The sequence below is a fragment of the Lonchura striata genome, chromosome 1 (genome assembly GCF_046129695.1).
Source record: "Lonchura striata isolate bLonStr1 chromosome 1, bLonStr1.mat, whole genome shotgun sequence".
Classification (NCBI taxonomy): domain Eukaryota; kingdom Metazoa; phylum Chordata; class Aves; order Passeriformes; family Estrildidae; genus Lonchura; species Lonchura striata.
Window position 1 is genome coordinate 43,897,802 of NC_134603.1, and position 15,001 is coordinate 43,912,802.

A 15,001-nucleotide genomic window follows, 5' to 3' on the forward strand; every position below is an offset into this window, starting at 1 on the left:
TCATACTCAGTGCTCTGCTGATGTCTGCTCAGCATTGATCTGCAGTGCAGAACAGTTGGTTTGCTTTCCAGAATTGCTTTGCTTTCCAGAGTTCTGAGTAAGGAAAGCTTTGAAGTAGGTTAGTAAAAATTACCTCTAAAACCCAAAACACTTAAGTAGCTTTATACTTACTGGAGCTTTTATTTCAATCTTTCAACAGACGGCTTGTCAAATAACTTTAAGACTCACCCCCTTCAACTGGATCATCCCAGTGGCAGTTTGGATAGCACTGATTACATGAAGGCTTCTACATCAGTTCAAGACTCAAAGAAGTCAAATTCTGGGACACCTCATGGTGCTTGCTTAACTCTCACAGATCACGATCGAATTAGGCAGTTCATACAGGAATTCACATTTCGGGGACTTCTACCACACATAGAAAAAACAATTCGACAGCTGAATGATCAGGTCAGTTTACCCTTAAAACACTTTGTGCTATAATAAGGAAAAATGTTTGGGGTATAAATACAGATATCCAGAAATCTGTTTTGACAGTATTACTTCCTTCTGTATCTAACAATTCAACAGTCTTGCTGAAAATTGTTAGTAGATTTAAGAGAAATAACTGAAATTTTCTCATTATTGCTTAATTTGTCTTTAAAAAAAACAAGAACTAGTTTTTATCAACAACTCCAGTGCAAAGTGGCCTCTTGGTGAATGCCTATGTGAACTGTTTCCAGAGAAATCTGTTGAATCTTAACATTATATGCTTTTGGATGATTCTGGCATGGGGAACAAAATAGACTTGGTGTTTCAACATCAGAATACACAACTAAATTTAAGAAATTTGTTTAATCAGTAATCGTCTGCAAAAAAACCCTGTATCCTTCAGTTGCTACTTACAGGGAAGGAATGCAGGGACACCCTGAATTGTGTAATTCTGTTGATTTTAGCAGTTTTTGCAGCTGAATATACTTCTCTCAAACTAGGATTTTTTGGAAGTGGGATTAATATCATGCCCATATTCAGTCAAGGTCATGCATTAAAGTTTTTGCATCACAGTGAAGTACTTTATTTTACAAATAATATAGATGTTAGGTTGGACTACTACCCAAAATTAGATATTCTAAATTATTTAGAATTTAATTTTTAAACAGATGTATCAAATGTTCAAGGTCTTAAGATGAATGTTTTTGTAGTTTACAGAAATAGTGAACCCAAACTGTCTGAGATAAAATAAACATATGAATTATGAATATATGCATATAAATATATGAACTTCTGTCTCAGTGTCAGAGATGAATTCTAAGAAAGTGTGTTCTTAGTTATTTTACTCCTTTTATTTCTTTCTGTTTTATGGAAGGAAATCAGTTCACGAAGCCATAACAAAGCTTAGCTTTTTATATTAGTTTAACTTACATCTCTTGCAAAGTAGTGCTCTAATTCAGTGTCTTCCTCCAGTTAATATCCAGGAAAGGCTTGAGCCGATCACTGTTTTTTGCTACTAAAAAATGGTTTAGTGGCAGCAAGGTTCCAGAGAAAAGTATAAATGAGCTCAAGAATACTTCTGGTTTGCTGTAAGTAATCTAAGTCCTTAATTTTAGTTCTAAACTGCAAATGTAGCCTTTTTAGGGGTGGGAGGGAAAGCATGTGTTTGTTTGATGGTGTTCTCCAAAGTGAACTAAACCAGCAATATTGTGAATGATTTCAGTTAGAAAAACCATGAAAATTACTGTGCCTGAACACGTACAATAAAGGAGGAGTAGAACTTAAAGAAGATGGGGATAAAATAGACTCTTTGCAGGGTCATCTGCCTGCTCTATTTACAGTGAATCTTTCTAAATTAATATGAGCACATGATTTTAAGAGTCATAAAAAGAAGCTATGGTTTGTCATAAAGGGATTTTTAAAAAATTTGTGCAAGCTTTTTCACCTATTATTACAGCCATGTATAGGTGTTTTTGCTTATGTAACTATGCATTTTTTTCCAGCAGAGTATTGAGTATTATATATTGTATTGCTTTTACAATGTGTTCAAGAACTAAACTAAAGGGAATTTCATACTTAGTGCACCTGTGTCTTAGCATACACTAAAACAAGGTTTTAAGTGTTACCGAAATACTAATTCTGTACAATTTCATAATTCCCTCTGTGAATTAGTATGTATAATAATGAAGAACACTCTCCAACTGTCTTTTACCACAGAAGTCTAAATAATTTTGGTCATTGTCTAGTCAAGGTTAATGTCCTTGACATGCACGTACAGCTTCAAATGTCTGTGTTGCTTGTCTTTGGACTTGTAATCAAAATGTTGCTAATTCCAGCTTTCTGTTTTGAACTTGTAAGCATAATGCACTTCCTACAGCATTTGACAAACAAGTATTTGTGAAAATGTATTTGATTATCACTGAAGTAAGTAATATATATTGCATTAACTAAAAATTGGATTGATGCTTGCAGAGGACAGGAACTTGCACAGTGTTTTGGCATAAAGCCTAGTTTTTAGTGGACTGACTTCTTTCAAGAGAAATGTTGAGAAATAACTTACAGCCAAGTGAACAGTCAAAGTCTTTTTTTTTTCCCTTCTCATATGGCTCTGCTTAGCTCTAATGTTTAAACCGACTGAGCAGTTTCAGTGGTAATTACAAACTCCATTCAGTATTTTTTGGCTAAGAGGGGTGTGTGCTTTGAATGTCACGGAACAATTAATCTTGCTAGTCAGAAAGTAGGATGTGAAACCAAGTTACGTGTGGTGGCAAGGAAGCAGATTCACTTTTCTTGGCTGTTTTGGGGCAAGGCTGAGAGAGGATGACTTTGGATTTAAATATTTGTTTTTGTAGGTATCCACCAGAAGCGCCAGAACTTCAAATCCGGAAGATGGCAGACTTGTGCTTTTTGGTGCAACACTATGAACTTGCATATAGCTGCTACCATACAGCAAAGAAGGACTTCTTAAATGATCAGGCAATGCTTTATGCAGCTGGAGCACTGGTTGGTACTGCACATAACATGAGCATTCTGTGAACTTTTTCTAATAATCTCTAATATTTGTCTGAAGGTAACAAAATACAGTCTCTCTCCTCTACCTTCACATTTGTAAGGGTCTCCCCAAATCTGCTGCCTATCTTTAGGAAACTCTAGGGTGTTGTAAAATCTGTTTTCTGCTGTTATATGAAAGGAATAAAGGTAAAAACTGGAGAGTTAATTCATAAAATATGGAAAAGAGAAAGCCTAGAATGCAACCTCCAGAAAAATTTATCTTTAAACTGATAACTCAAAGCAAGATGTAAAATAACTTTATAGTATCTCTTTTAGACTTAGGCAAAATACTTATTTGCCAGAAATTCAAGACTCTGTCATTATAAATATGGTATTGTACCTGTTTCCAGGTGACTTAAAATTTGAAGGCTATACTTTGAATATGTCACTACTGAATTTCACTCTAAACACATACATACTAATTATAATTTCCTCATAAGAATGAAGGTATTTGTAACTAAAGTAATTTGCATCAAGATAAATGGGAGTGCCAGGGGAAATTAGTAATTTTATCAATTCTTAGAGGGCACATATTGTAAACTTTAGTCTGGTGTTAACTTGCTAAAATTCTAAACTATGCTTCATAGAACCGTGGAAGCATTATTGCACATCTTTGCATCTTGATTAAAACTTTTACTTAAATGTCTGTTTTTACAGTTCAGAAAGTTGCTCTGCATTTGGATAATCTGAATAAGAATAATAATATTGAGAAATCTTAATTTGCAAATGAATGGAAGCAGTCTTAAATACAAATTTGTCTTAGTGTTTACTTTCTGCAGAAAATCTTTGCTTAAATATTTTCAGTCCATGAGAAAAGAAGTAAAATTGCAGACTGCATATTAACTAGAGTTTCCTTGGAAGTTGATAATGTAATTTAATTTAAGCAAAACTCAAAAAACAGACCTCGTCTTAAAATACATGGTAGTGCTACTTTGCAGGAACAATCTTCCTGATAATAGGAAGTTCTTTTTGATTTGTAAAACTGCAGTGATTTTATGCTTCTACACAGTATTGGGGGTACTGTCAACTGCAAACACTTCTGTGTGTAACTGGCTAATTAGAAGCAGAGCCATATATAGGCTGTTGTATTAAACCTTTTATCAGTTACAGTGTATTGGATACTTTTATATGCCAGTAACTGATTAGATGAAGATCTTGAATCTAATAGCTATTGAAACATGTTCCTCAGCTTTTTGAGGTTTATGATTTGTTGGAAAACCTACATTGACTCCACTGAATTTCTCTTGTAGGAAATGGCAGCAGTATCAGCTTTTCTTCAGCCTGGAGCTCCTAGGCCATATCCTGCTCATTATATGGAGACAGCAATTCAGACTTATCGAGATATCTGCAAGTATGTTGTTCACTTTTTACTGATATTTATACAGTGAAAGTTGAAAGATCTGGTGGCTTAACTTTCTTGCCTAGCACAGTAATAGTGCCAGATCATCACAGAATGATGGTAAAATTTTAAGGAGTAAGATTAACATATCTAGGGTAGCATGAAAGGAGATCTGGGCTCTTCATAAGAGAGTGCTTATTGAAGTTGTGTATTGAATTCACATGGCAGACTTTTAGGTAGTGGGGTGGCTGCAAGGAAGGTTTCTGTGAGAGGACAGCAGGAGCTGCCTGTGGCTGAATCAGTTTTCATGCATCTCCAGAATGAACCTGCTGTTACTTCTCTGATAACACATTTTAAAAAGGGTAAAAATAACTGTGCAGCAGCTGTGAGAAAAGAGTGAGAAAATGAGAGAAATAGCCCTGCTGATACCAAGGTCAGGAGAAGGTGGGACTTCCCTGTAGCCTGTGGTGAAGACCATGCTGAAACAGATTTTTCCCTTGCAGCCCATGGAGGTGCATGGGCAAGCAGGGATCTACCCTGTAGCCTGTTCCAATGCCAGAGCATTCAGGTGGATGTACCATGAAGGTGGCTGTAGTCTGTACCACAGAGTCTATGCCACAGCAGGTTGCTGTCAGGAGCTGTGACCTGTGGGGAAACCACACTGAAACAGTTCCTGAAGGACTGTGTACTGCAAAAACGGACATATGCTGGAGCAATTCTTGAAGAACTGCATCTGTGGGAGGGACCCCACACTGGAACAGGGAAGGAGGATGTGCAGGAAGAAACAGCAGAGGAGAAATGTTATGAAGTAACCACAGCCCTTTTTCCCTGTTCCCTTGCCCTGCTTGTGGAGAGGAGGAGGTAGAAGAATTTGGGGTGAACTTGAGCCTGGGAAGTAGGATTTGTTAGGAGATGGTGTTTTATTTCTGCTTTTATTTATCACTGTGCTATTCAGTTATTAATTTTCAATAAATTAATTCAATCTTCCCTAAAACAAGTCTGTTTTGCCCATGACTAAATGGTGAGTAATCTCCCTGTCCCTTTCTTGGCGCATGAGGTTTTCAATCTGATCTTCCCCTGTGTTGCTGAGCAGGGGGTATGACAGAGCAGCTTGGTGGTACACAGGTACAACTTGCCAGCACAACTTGATTCTATTTGTTGGACTTCTTGTTTATCATATAATTTTATTTGGTACTCTTACAAATACAATAGTGTTCTAAAAAATGCTCTCCATTTGACTTTCATAAAGCTTCTGTTATAGTTGGATTGGACACTTAATATGTCAATCTGTATGTGGTTATTTTGTGGGGAGTGAACTTTCAGATATTTTGCTTTAAGAAGAATAAGCAACAGAACCTCAGTCTGATGCTGTGTGTAGAAAATTAGTAAGATTTGAGCTCTCTGAGGTTTACTTTGATAAATATTTATTAATACATGCATGTTTTTACTTTAGGAACATGGTTCTGGCTGAACGCTGTGTACTGCTTAGTGCTGAAATCTTAAAAAATCAAAGCAAATATTCAGAGGCAGCTGCTCTTCTGATTCGTTTGACCAGTGAGGTAAAACTTAGTAGCTTTTTCTGTTTCTGCCCTCTCACTATTTGTTTTCTTACCCAAACACTTCTAGGTTACCTTCTGATTCTTGTCCTACAATATTTTTCTAGCCAAAGGTAGCAAATGAACAGGTATAGAGCATGAAGTGAAGAAAACTGTGTACACTGTAAGTGAAGGAACTAGTACAGTTATTCTTTTTCTAGTCAAATGACTTGCTTGACTTCCTTAACCATACTAAATATGTTATATTTGGCTTTGTAACTAATTTTCTTTGACATCTACTTAGCTCTTGGATGGTGTAGCTTACAAACTCACGTGTTAAAAGTATTAGCATGGCTTGCCAGAGCCATAATGGATGCTATCCCATATATAATACATATATTATTAATCAGAAGTTCTCTATAGTTTAAGCTACTAAGGCATTACTGTAGCTCAGCTGGTATGAATCATTAGAATTTTACTCTCTAAGTGAAACCATACACTTCTGTGACATTAATTGGTGAAAATGAAGCATGGAATCAGCTTCTAACCCAGGAATTATATTGCTTGAAAAGGAGTGAAGAAACATGTAATTCCAGTAAGAATGTAGCATCTCCTTTAAAGCTTGGAGGGAAGTCTATCTGGTAGTTCTGGCTTCATGGGCAGCTGCACCAAATGTGATGCTTCTGAGACCTTCCTTGGACCGCTTAAGCACGGAATAAATCTGTTTAGTTCTGTAATTTTCTTTCTCAAGGTCTCTGTAGCTTCATTCTTACCCTTTCAACTTAAGCTTGCTACCAATGTTTACAAGAGCAGCCTAAGATATTTAAAGCAAGGAATTTAAATACTATTAGTTCTGCACGGTCATTTTACAGCTTAAAATTGTACCTACTATGCCTGTGGAACATTTTGGTAGTTGCAAGGAAAATCTTCACAGGATACTATATTGGTGTCTCAGAGTATATTTGTAGTCAAGATACATACTTGAGCACCACTGATAGCATGGAGTTCAGCTGTGGTAAGATCAAGTAGATGCTGTTCTGATTGGTTAAAGTAATATAGCTGTATCTTCGCAGAAGACGAGAAGGATATAATAGTAAGAAATTGTACATAAAGAAATCAATATGTTTGAAAGGTTCAAGTGATAAAAATATACCAAGTTTCATTGCTCTCTGTATTTTTCAGTCATCCTGGTAGTGGTCTTGTTTTTTGGTTCTAGCCTTAATATCTGCAGGGGGAGGCAGGGGAAAAGGTGGGAGAGTGCTTCAGAGATAATGGTGTTTGAAACTGTAGTCTGAGTAATTGAAAAAGCAGAAAATACCTCTTTTGTTACTCAAACTGAAACAGGTTCATATATGCTTCACTAGAAGAAATAAGACTATGATCGATCCTATTGAATGCTATTGAAAAATACTTCTAGTCTTATTTTTTGTGCTCACATATGTATATAATATTTGCATATAAAGGATCTTCAACTTCACAGAACTCTTACAACTTACTTTCCCTCTTAGTATTAAAACAAGACCACTGTTACCTTTATGGTTTTATTCAACTCAGGCTAATTCTTTTTTTCGTTTTAAACAGGATTCAGATCTTCGTAGTGCACTCCTGTTGGAGCAGGCAGCCCATTGTTTTATAAACATGAAAAGTCCCATGGTTCGAAAGTTTGCATTTCATATGATATTGGCTGGCCACAGATTTAGTAAAGCAGGGCAGGTAAGTATTATCTTTGCACATGGAAAGTATGTTTGGTATTAGATGCTTTGAAAAATATGTTAAGTATGTCATTAGTCTGGAAAAAGATGCTTGGCTTCTGACACTTTGTGGGAACCCCGGGTTTGGCTGGGGTTCTTGTGTGGTGGTAGAGCTTCTCCTCCAGCCCGCGTTCCCAAAGGGAAACTCCACAGTCTCTTCTTGTTCGGCCTCAAGATGATTTATTGCTAGTTATCTAACAGATTAAGTTCTCGGGCTGCGGCCCCTTGGTCAGCGGCCCAGGCAGAGAGGCACACACTCCTGACACCCTGACTGTCTGGTGTCTTCTTCTTCTCCCTCCCCGCCCAGGGCTGCTGCTATCTTTTATAAGATATATTACGTATAACATGTTTACAATTATTCCCCAATACCTATTACCTACGTTACCAAGTGTTTTTCTATTCTAAACCAATCAATGAGTGCCAACATCATCAAGAACATAGAGGTAAGGAAGAAGAAAGAAGAAGGATGGGTTCAGCCCACTTTCCTCCATCTTAGAACTTCTGACCCCCATGTACAAAGTAAAAACCCCCCTGTACATGCACTAAAACCCCCCTGTACACTACCAAAAAATATTTCCCTCTACTTTGTGACTACATTTACTATACTATCTAGCACTTTGTGACTGCTTGTTCTACCTTCAAAGTTGGTAATTCGTTCCATGGTTCAAACTCGAAATCACAGCTAAATCCAGCTGCCTGCTGGGGTCCAGACTGCGTCTGACCACGGCCTGGAGCCTCTAAAAATGTCTGAGAGGCATTTTGAGTTCCCACAACACTTCTGTGTTAGTCTGCAGTATTCTGTTCTGTAATCTTCTGAAAATGATTTCTGGATTGATCACCCTAGCCTTTTACTTCTGTTTTTGAAGTAATGCTGAAGATCACTGACTTGAAACTTAAGTGATGTGTATTTTCATGTCCGGGTCTCATTTTATACAGAGTAATTTTTCTTTTTTTTGGCAAAGGAATATTTTTACTCTTGAGGTAAGAGTGAAGTGCAGGACATAATTATTTGTTAAACTCAGCTTATTAGAATAATAGCAAAATTTAGATATTTGTTTTTTCTGGTGACTTAAATACATGTTCTTTATTGGAGGTGCAGGTGCATGAACAGTTATTACACAACAAACCAAGACATCTCTTTGGCTGTTAGACTTAAGTGGCAGTTAAAGCAGTACAGATGAGGTTGTTTTTACTCCCATTCACATTCTTTTGCAGGCAGCTCTAATGGTGATAGATGAACTCTTTTGGATAGAACTTTTGTGCTTTGTTTCTGCATTAGTTGTGGGATATATTCTGTAAAGACAGCTTGTGCTTGTCCTGCTGAGGTTGGTATTGCAAGACAATAATACAGGAGAACCAAGGTATCAAATTCTATTTGGAACAAAAGCCCTGTAGTCTTTGCTGGGGATTTTCTCTCACCCTACCCAACCCTAGCCCTGACCCTATTCAGTCTCACTATCCTGGGAAGGACTAAAAAAAGTATTTTTGCATTGTTGGCTTCTGTGATATGAGGAATAGTAGGAGTACTTCACCTCCATGTTGGTTTTCTTCATGCAGTGGTTTTCCTGTCTGTTGTTATGACAGAACAGTACTGACAGGAAGCTGTTGAGCAGTTTTTCATGTATTCATTCTTTTATATCCTGTTCCTTTGTCCGGGAAAGTGAATGCATTTTGTAAATTTTTGACTTTGTGTAACAGCTGTCTTTGCTGTTTGTGTCTAATATTTGTAGGGATTCTGGTTTTCAAGAAGTACTTTTTCAGTGTTACAGGAAATGTAGCTATTTTATTTTATTTTTCCTTTGAGGTGCAAAAATATAAAATGCAGCTGAAGGGAAATCAGCCAGGCAGACCATAATACCATATTTTAAATTGTCACTAGTACATGCTGATGTTAAGGATTTACTGCTTGTACTCTGCTGTCATCACCATACCAGTGTGAATGTATTGGCCCATTAGTGCTGTAAGTAAGGGAATACTGTTGCCATTTTTTGAAATCTGAGACTTAACTGTACAGTGAATGTCTATACAGCTGTTCAATACCTAGACTTGGGATTGAATGCCTGGATCTTGATACATGTGCAGGAAAGGAACTAGGTAGCTGACTGGGATCAGGCTATCTATCTCCCAGTGGCTAATATGATTGGTAATTTTTCTTGTATGTAAGGCTGGTTTTTGTTGGTTTTCTTGGCATCAATTTTTGTCCCAGATACGTATACTGAACAACAGTTGGCTGAAAGTATCACACTGAAAGTTCAGTTTGGGTGGAATTAAATTTATTAAATCTAGATTATGTCCTGAGGCTTGGCAGTAGAGCTCTGCAGACTTAAGCAGTCAGTTGTAAAGGAACTTCAAATACAGTTTTAAAAGTAATCTTTTCTTATTTGCTTTTCTAACTTACTGCCTGTTACTATAGTCTTTGAAAATGTGAATTTATTCTGGAGGCTAGGCTCTGTTCTGTAGGAACAAGCACTTCTCTGCTTAGATTAGTATTGACCAGATTCTATGAGGCACACTTCTGAAATACTACAGTTTTTAGTTTATGTACTGGCAGGGATGTGGTAAAAAGTACTTTTCTGACTTACTGTTCAGTCTTTGTAATGTTATAATTGCAGTGAGTGAATAACAGGATAATTTGACAAATTACTTTTTTTCTTGCAGAAAAAACATGCCTTACGTTGCTACTGTCAAGCCATGCAGGTTTACAAAGGGAAGGGCTGGTCTCTGGCAGAAGACCACATTAATTTCACCATTGGTCGTCAGTCCTTTACGCTTCGTCAGCTGGACAATGCTGTTTCTGCCTTCAGGCATATTTTGATCAATGACAGTAAACAACCTCCAGCTCAGCAAGGAGCTTTTTTAAGAGAATATCTTTATGTCTATAAGGTAAATTACTTCCTTGTCTATGTTTCTAGAGTAATAAGTAATTTTATTACCACCAGTTTTCCATTAAATCATTAAATGATTTTCTATTTTATCTGCATTGGTCCAGGGTTGTTTTTTTTTTAATGTAGTTGATGTGTTCAATTTTTTACTTCAGGCTTCAAAAAACCTGCACATGCTGCATTACACATGTAGTACTTTCACAGATGGGTATAAGTATGGGTTATCATCACAGTAATGTATGTGTTTTTATTACAATAAAGTCTTCTTTTTGAGGGTCATAGCTGAATTGTAGTTGTGATAAGTTTAATTTTTTTAGAGGAAACGGATGTGTTCTGTTTTGATCAATTTATGATTTTGAGGGTTTTTGACAATACATATTTAATGAAGACTAGGTAGCTGTGTCATCATTCATACAGTGAATTTCATTCTCTAATAAGGATAGAATTTGATGGATCAAGTGACTCATTGAGTTGTGTTTAAGTTCATAGGTGATTCTGGGGGTGTTTAGTGCTGATATTGCCACACAATATGCAGCCATGTAGATACTGTCTTTTAAAGCTTATGAACAGAATTTCTGTGGTGTTTAAGTTATGGCAGACCTTACTCAAAGGCTGGTGTTTGAATCCACAGCTCAGCTTGGTGAGAGTCTTGTTTAATGGTGGTGGGATAGTAAATGTAATTTATCAAATTCTGAGTTAGAGAGTCGAGCTTTGCATTAAATAAATCTTGTAACAGCAATGCAACCATCGTAGTGATTAGATTTCAGGATTAAAATAATTCTCCTTTTCCCATAAGGATTTCACAAACTTCAAACTCCTATTAAAGAAAAAAAAATCTCTGTCAAACAGTTAATTGAAATTATTTATTCCATCTTAAAAGTATTCCCTTTTCAAACATTGAGTGTTTTTAACTTGGCTTATCATTCAACCACTGATAACATACATGACACTCTTTTCTTGCTCCTTTACTCCAGAATGCAACCCAGGCGTCACCTGATGGTCCCTTGCCACAGCTTCCTTTACCATATATTAACAGCTCAGCAACTCGTGTTTTCTTTGGCCATGATCGACGACCAGCAGAAGGTTAGAAAATTTTAAGTAAACAGTTTCAAGCACATTTTTTTAGGAACCAAAATACATGCAGGAATTGGTGCTATATAAAAGAAGTCTGTCATTATGTAAAACTAAAGTGACTGGGTAATTTAAAAATATTTCAAAAGAACAGCTTGAGCTTAATAACTATTGGCTGGATGTTTTCAGACTTTCTGTGTAAATATGAAATCTGTGTATGTGGTTGTGTGGACTGTCACTGTTTTTCACACCTGGAAAGCTTCAATGCAAGTCAGTAATGAACTTCATGAAAGGGATTATTATTTGTTGTAGCAAATACTGGACGCTAGTGGTGATGCTACAAATTAGCTTTACAGTTAACTTCCTCTAGATGAAATATTTGAAATACTGATTTCTGAGGGTAAAGAAAGCTGAGTGGAAATTCTTATATGATCCATGGCTGTACTGTGGAGTTGTAGTCTGTTATAAAGTAAAAATTATCTGTAGCCTGAGTATACTAGGTGGCATGCTAAAATCTTGGAATGTTGCAGTATCCAAATTGAGCTATGTTCAAATTATTCTCATTGTTGTCTTCCATGTGTGTATTTCAAAATGTCCTGCAATTCACTTTTTAAAATCAATTGTAGCCTAAGAATTACAGTGACCTAGAATTTAAAATATTTTAAGAATAGTTATTTGCCAAATTGCTAGTGCACCTCTCTGGTGCAGCTGTTGCACATTGCTGTTCTCGCCTTTAAGACAGCCTTTTTCTTCCCAGGTGAAAAGCAGGCAGCTACGCATGTAAGCTTGGATCAGGAGTATGACTCAGAATCATCACAGCAGTGGAAGGAGCTCGAGGAGCAAGTTGTGTCTGTGATAAATAAAGGAACCATACCTTCAAACTTTCAACCAACACAGTTCTGTTTAAATCGCTACTCAGATAACTCCAAATTTCCACTTGCTGTGATAGAAGGTAAAGTTAAGATTTTTGCACTACAGAAATAAACTGAGTTAGATAAATTTGTATTAATATTTCCTGTCTTTAATTAGAGATTTGAACCAACATTTTTGTGCAAATTGTTTGTATATGAATACTTTGAGATATCTTTCAGACTGGGATGGGGAAAGCCTGTTGTCATTTTTTTCTTGCACGTTTTTGATAGAACCAATAACTGTAGAAGTGTCCTTCCGAAACCCTCTGAAAGTTCCGCTTCTTTTGACTGACCTTTCATTGCTGTGGAAATTTCAACCTAAAAACTTCAGTGTAAAGTGTGATGGAGAAACAAAAGAGCAGGTAAGAAAAACTTCATGCTTTTCCAACCCAAACAACTGCAGGTATGGAGTATATATTGAGTATTCAAAATTCTGTACTATGAAAACATTTAAACATAAACATTAAACATGAAGGTTTAAATGTAAACTAAAAAAAAGGTAAGAAAAATAGTAGCTACTGAAATAATTTTTATATTATCTAGATTTTGCTAGATCTGTAGGGCACAAAACAGCCAAGTTAACAAGAAATTCTAATGTGTATTGTAAAGCTGAATGCAAAACAAAATACTTCCAAGATTTCATTGTATGTGTACTACGTCTATTTTGAGTCACACTAGCCTTGACCTGCAAATATGAGTGTCAGTATGTAGATTATCAAATATACCCTTTCCTTATTTGAGCCACTGTACATAGGGAAATGTGTGTTCTGAAGAATGGTGCTTGTATAACATAGAAACAACATAGTATTTTGATTAGACGCGAAATGAACATTTATTGTATTAAAAATTATTGTTTTGAATACTTTAGATGAGCTGTTGTGCTACTGTTTGACTTAGTACTTCAACTCATGCTGCCAAATGCTCTGATGAACTTTATCACATCCAGATTTTAAAGGTTCTAATACGTAATAGTACAGTAAATTCCTAAATAATTTGTTTTTATGGCCAAAACATTGAAAACAGTGATCTCTAAAGGTGATCTCTTAAGTATTTACCAGGGTTATAAACATGATTCCACATAGTTTAAGTCTCAAGGCTTACCATACACTTTCCCTTCTGTTCTGATCTGAACTGCTACTTTAATGGTGTGATAAATACTTCCGTGAATATCTGTGAAACAGACTGGGAATAGTTCCAATTTATAGTGCTAAATCTTTAATTTCTCTTAAATGTTTACTGAGCTCTCAAGCTGCTTTTTTAATTCGTAAATGCTGAGAAGCTGAGCATGCAGCACTGCTTTTCTGAACTGTGTGGAAATTTGTATGATTTTTTCCCTTGAGCAGTTTAAGAACGGTATTGGAAATATTATTTATGGCACTTTCTCTGCCTAGTAGTAATGATATCTAAACAACTGTTTCTTCTTTTCAGGGTACGTGTGACGAAGATATGGTAGGAACTGAAGCAATAGCAGAATTTTTAATTAATAGCGAGGAGACAAAAGTGGTAAGTACTATACTTTGTTTTAAAGTTTTTTTCAAGGTTGAACTTAGTGTGCATTGCAGGCTTGTTGTGATCTGAACTTAACACTAAACTTATGGCAGCACAACCACATAAACTGACAGAACACATGACTGAATCAGAAATTCCAGTACCTCATATATCTTACCACTTTGTATAAATGTGACAGCAGCAGAGACAGTGGGCACAAGAGGCTACTCCTGAACATCAGGAAACATTTATAACTTCATTTATAACAATTATTTTGTAAATGTGATGGTGCTTGAGCTGCCCAGAGAGATTGTGGAGTATCCATCTTTGGAGATGTTCACAGCCCTTTGGATGGTGTCTTGGCAGCTGGCTTTAGATGGGCCTGCTTGAGCAGGCAAGTTGGGCATGATTACCTCCAGAAGTCCATTCCATCTTCAATCATTCTGTGATGCTGCCCCTGTTAATCATGTAAAAGTTAACTTTAAGGAATTTTTTTTAAAGTAATGAGCATTTCTCAGCTGTGAATTGGCTTGGTAAATTCTGTGTATATGAAATTTTCAATCTAGTAAATTATAGATAATTTACTGTTGTAGTTATAGCTGACACAGCTGTAAAGTAAATGTAGCCATGAGTGTGTTTAGCAATTGGACATTTAACTGTAATAATACTTCTTTCTAGTAGCAACAACAACAAAAATTTAACGTATCTCCACAGGCAAGACTAAAGCTCTTTCCCCATCAAACAGGGGAGCTACATATTCTGGGAGTCGTTTATAATCTTGGCAGTGTTCAAGGTGCTGTGTCATTAGATGGGATAGATCCTTCTATTGGATTACAGACAGGTAAGTGTATTATTACCTTAAATTGTGTGTTTCTGGAAGGGAGGAGACATGGCTTCTGCAGAGTAGAACTAAATTCTAGTGTCTAGTGTTTGACTACCATGTTGCAAGGTATCATGGTATCCATCAAGTCAGGATGTAGAAATAAGAAGTAAGAGAAACAACTAA

At 36.4% G+C, this 15,001-nt stretch overlaps 1 protein-coding gene across 4 annotated transcripts in view; it reads left to right on the forward strand.

Annotated features, from left to right (window-relative positions):
* The window catches only part of TRAPPC8 (trafficking protein particle complex subunit 8), a 53,310-nt gene that overhangs the window by 15,569 nt on the left and 22,740 nt on the right, over positions 1-15,001 (forward strand). For all 4 annotated transcript variants that reach the window (XM_021525729.3, XM_021525730.3, XM_021525731.3 and 1 more), the window contains 12 exons: positions 200-447; positions 1,441-1,556; positions 2,820-2,970; positions 4,269-4,369; positions 5,811-5,916; positions 7,474-7,605; positions 10,302-10,526; positions 11,500-11,608; positions 12,354-12,548; positions 12,739-12,869; positions 13,936-14,010; positions 14,710-14,836. In XM_021525729.3, the coding sequence (XP_021381404.1) occupies positions 200-447; positions 1,441-1,556; positions 2,820-2,970; positions 4,269-4,369; positions 5,811-5,916; positions 7,474-7,605; positions 10,302-10,526; positions 11,500-11,608; positions 12,354-12,548; positions 12,739-12,869; positions 13,936-14,010; positions 14,710-14,836 (1,716 nt within the window). The remainder of the gene's footprint in view (positions 1-199; positions 448-1,440; positions 1,557-2,819; positions 2,971-4,268; positions 4,370-5,810; positions 5,917-7,473; positions 7,606-10,301; positions 10,527-11,499; positions 11,609-12,353; positions 12,549-12,738; positions 12,870-13,935; positions 14,011-14,709; positions 14,837-15,001) is intronic.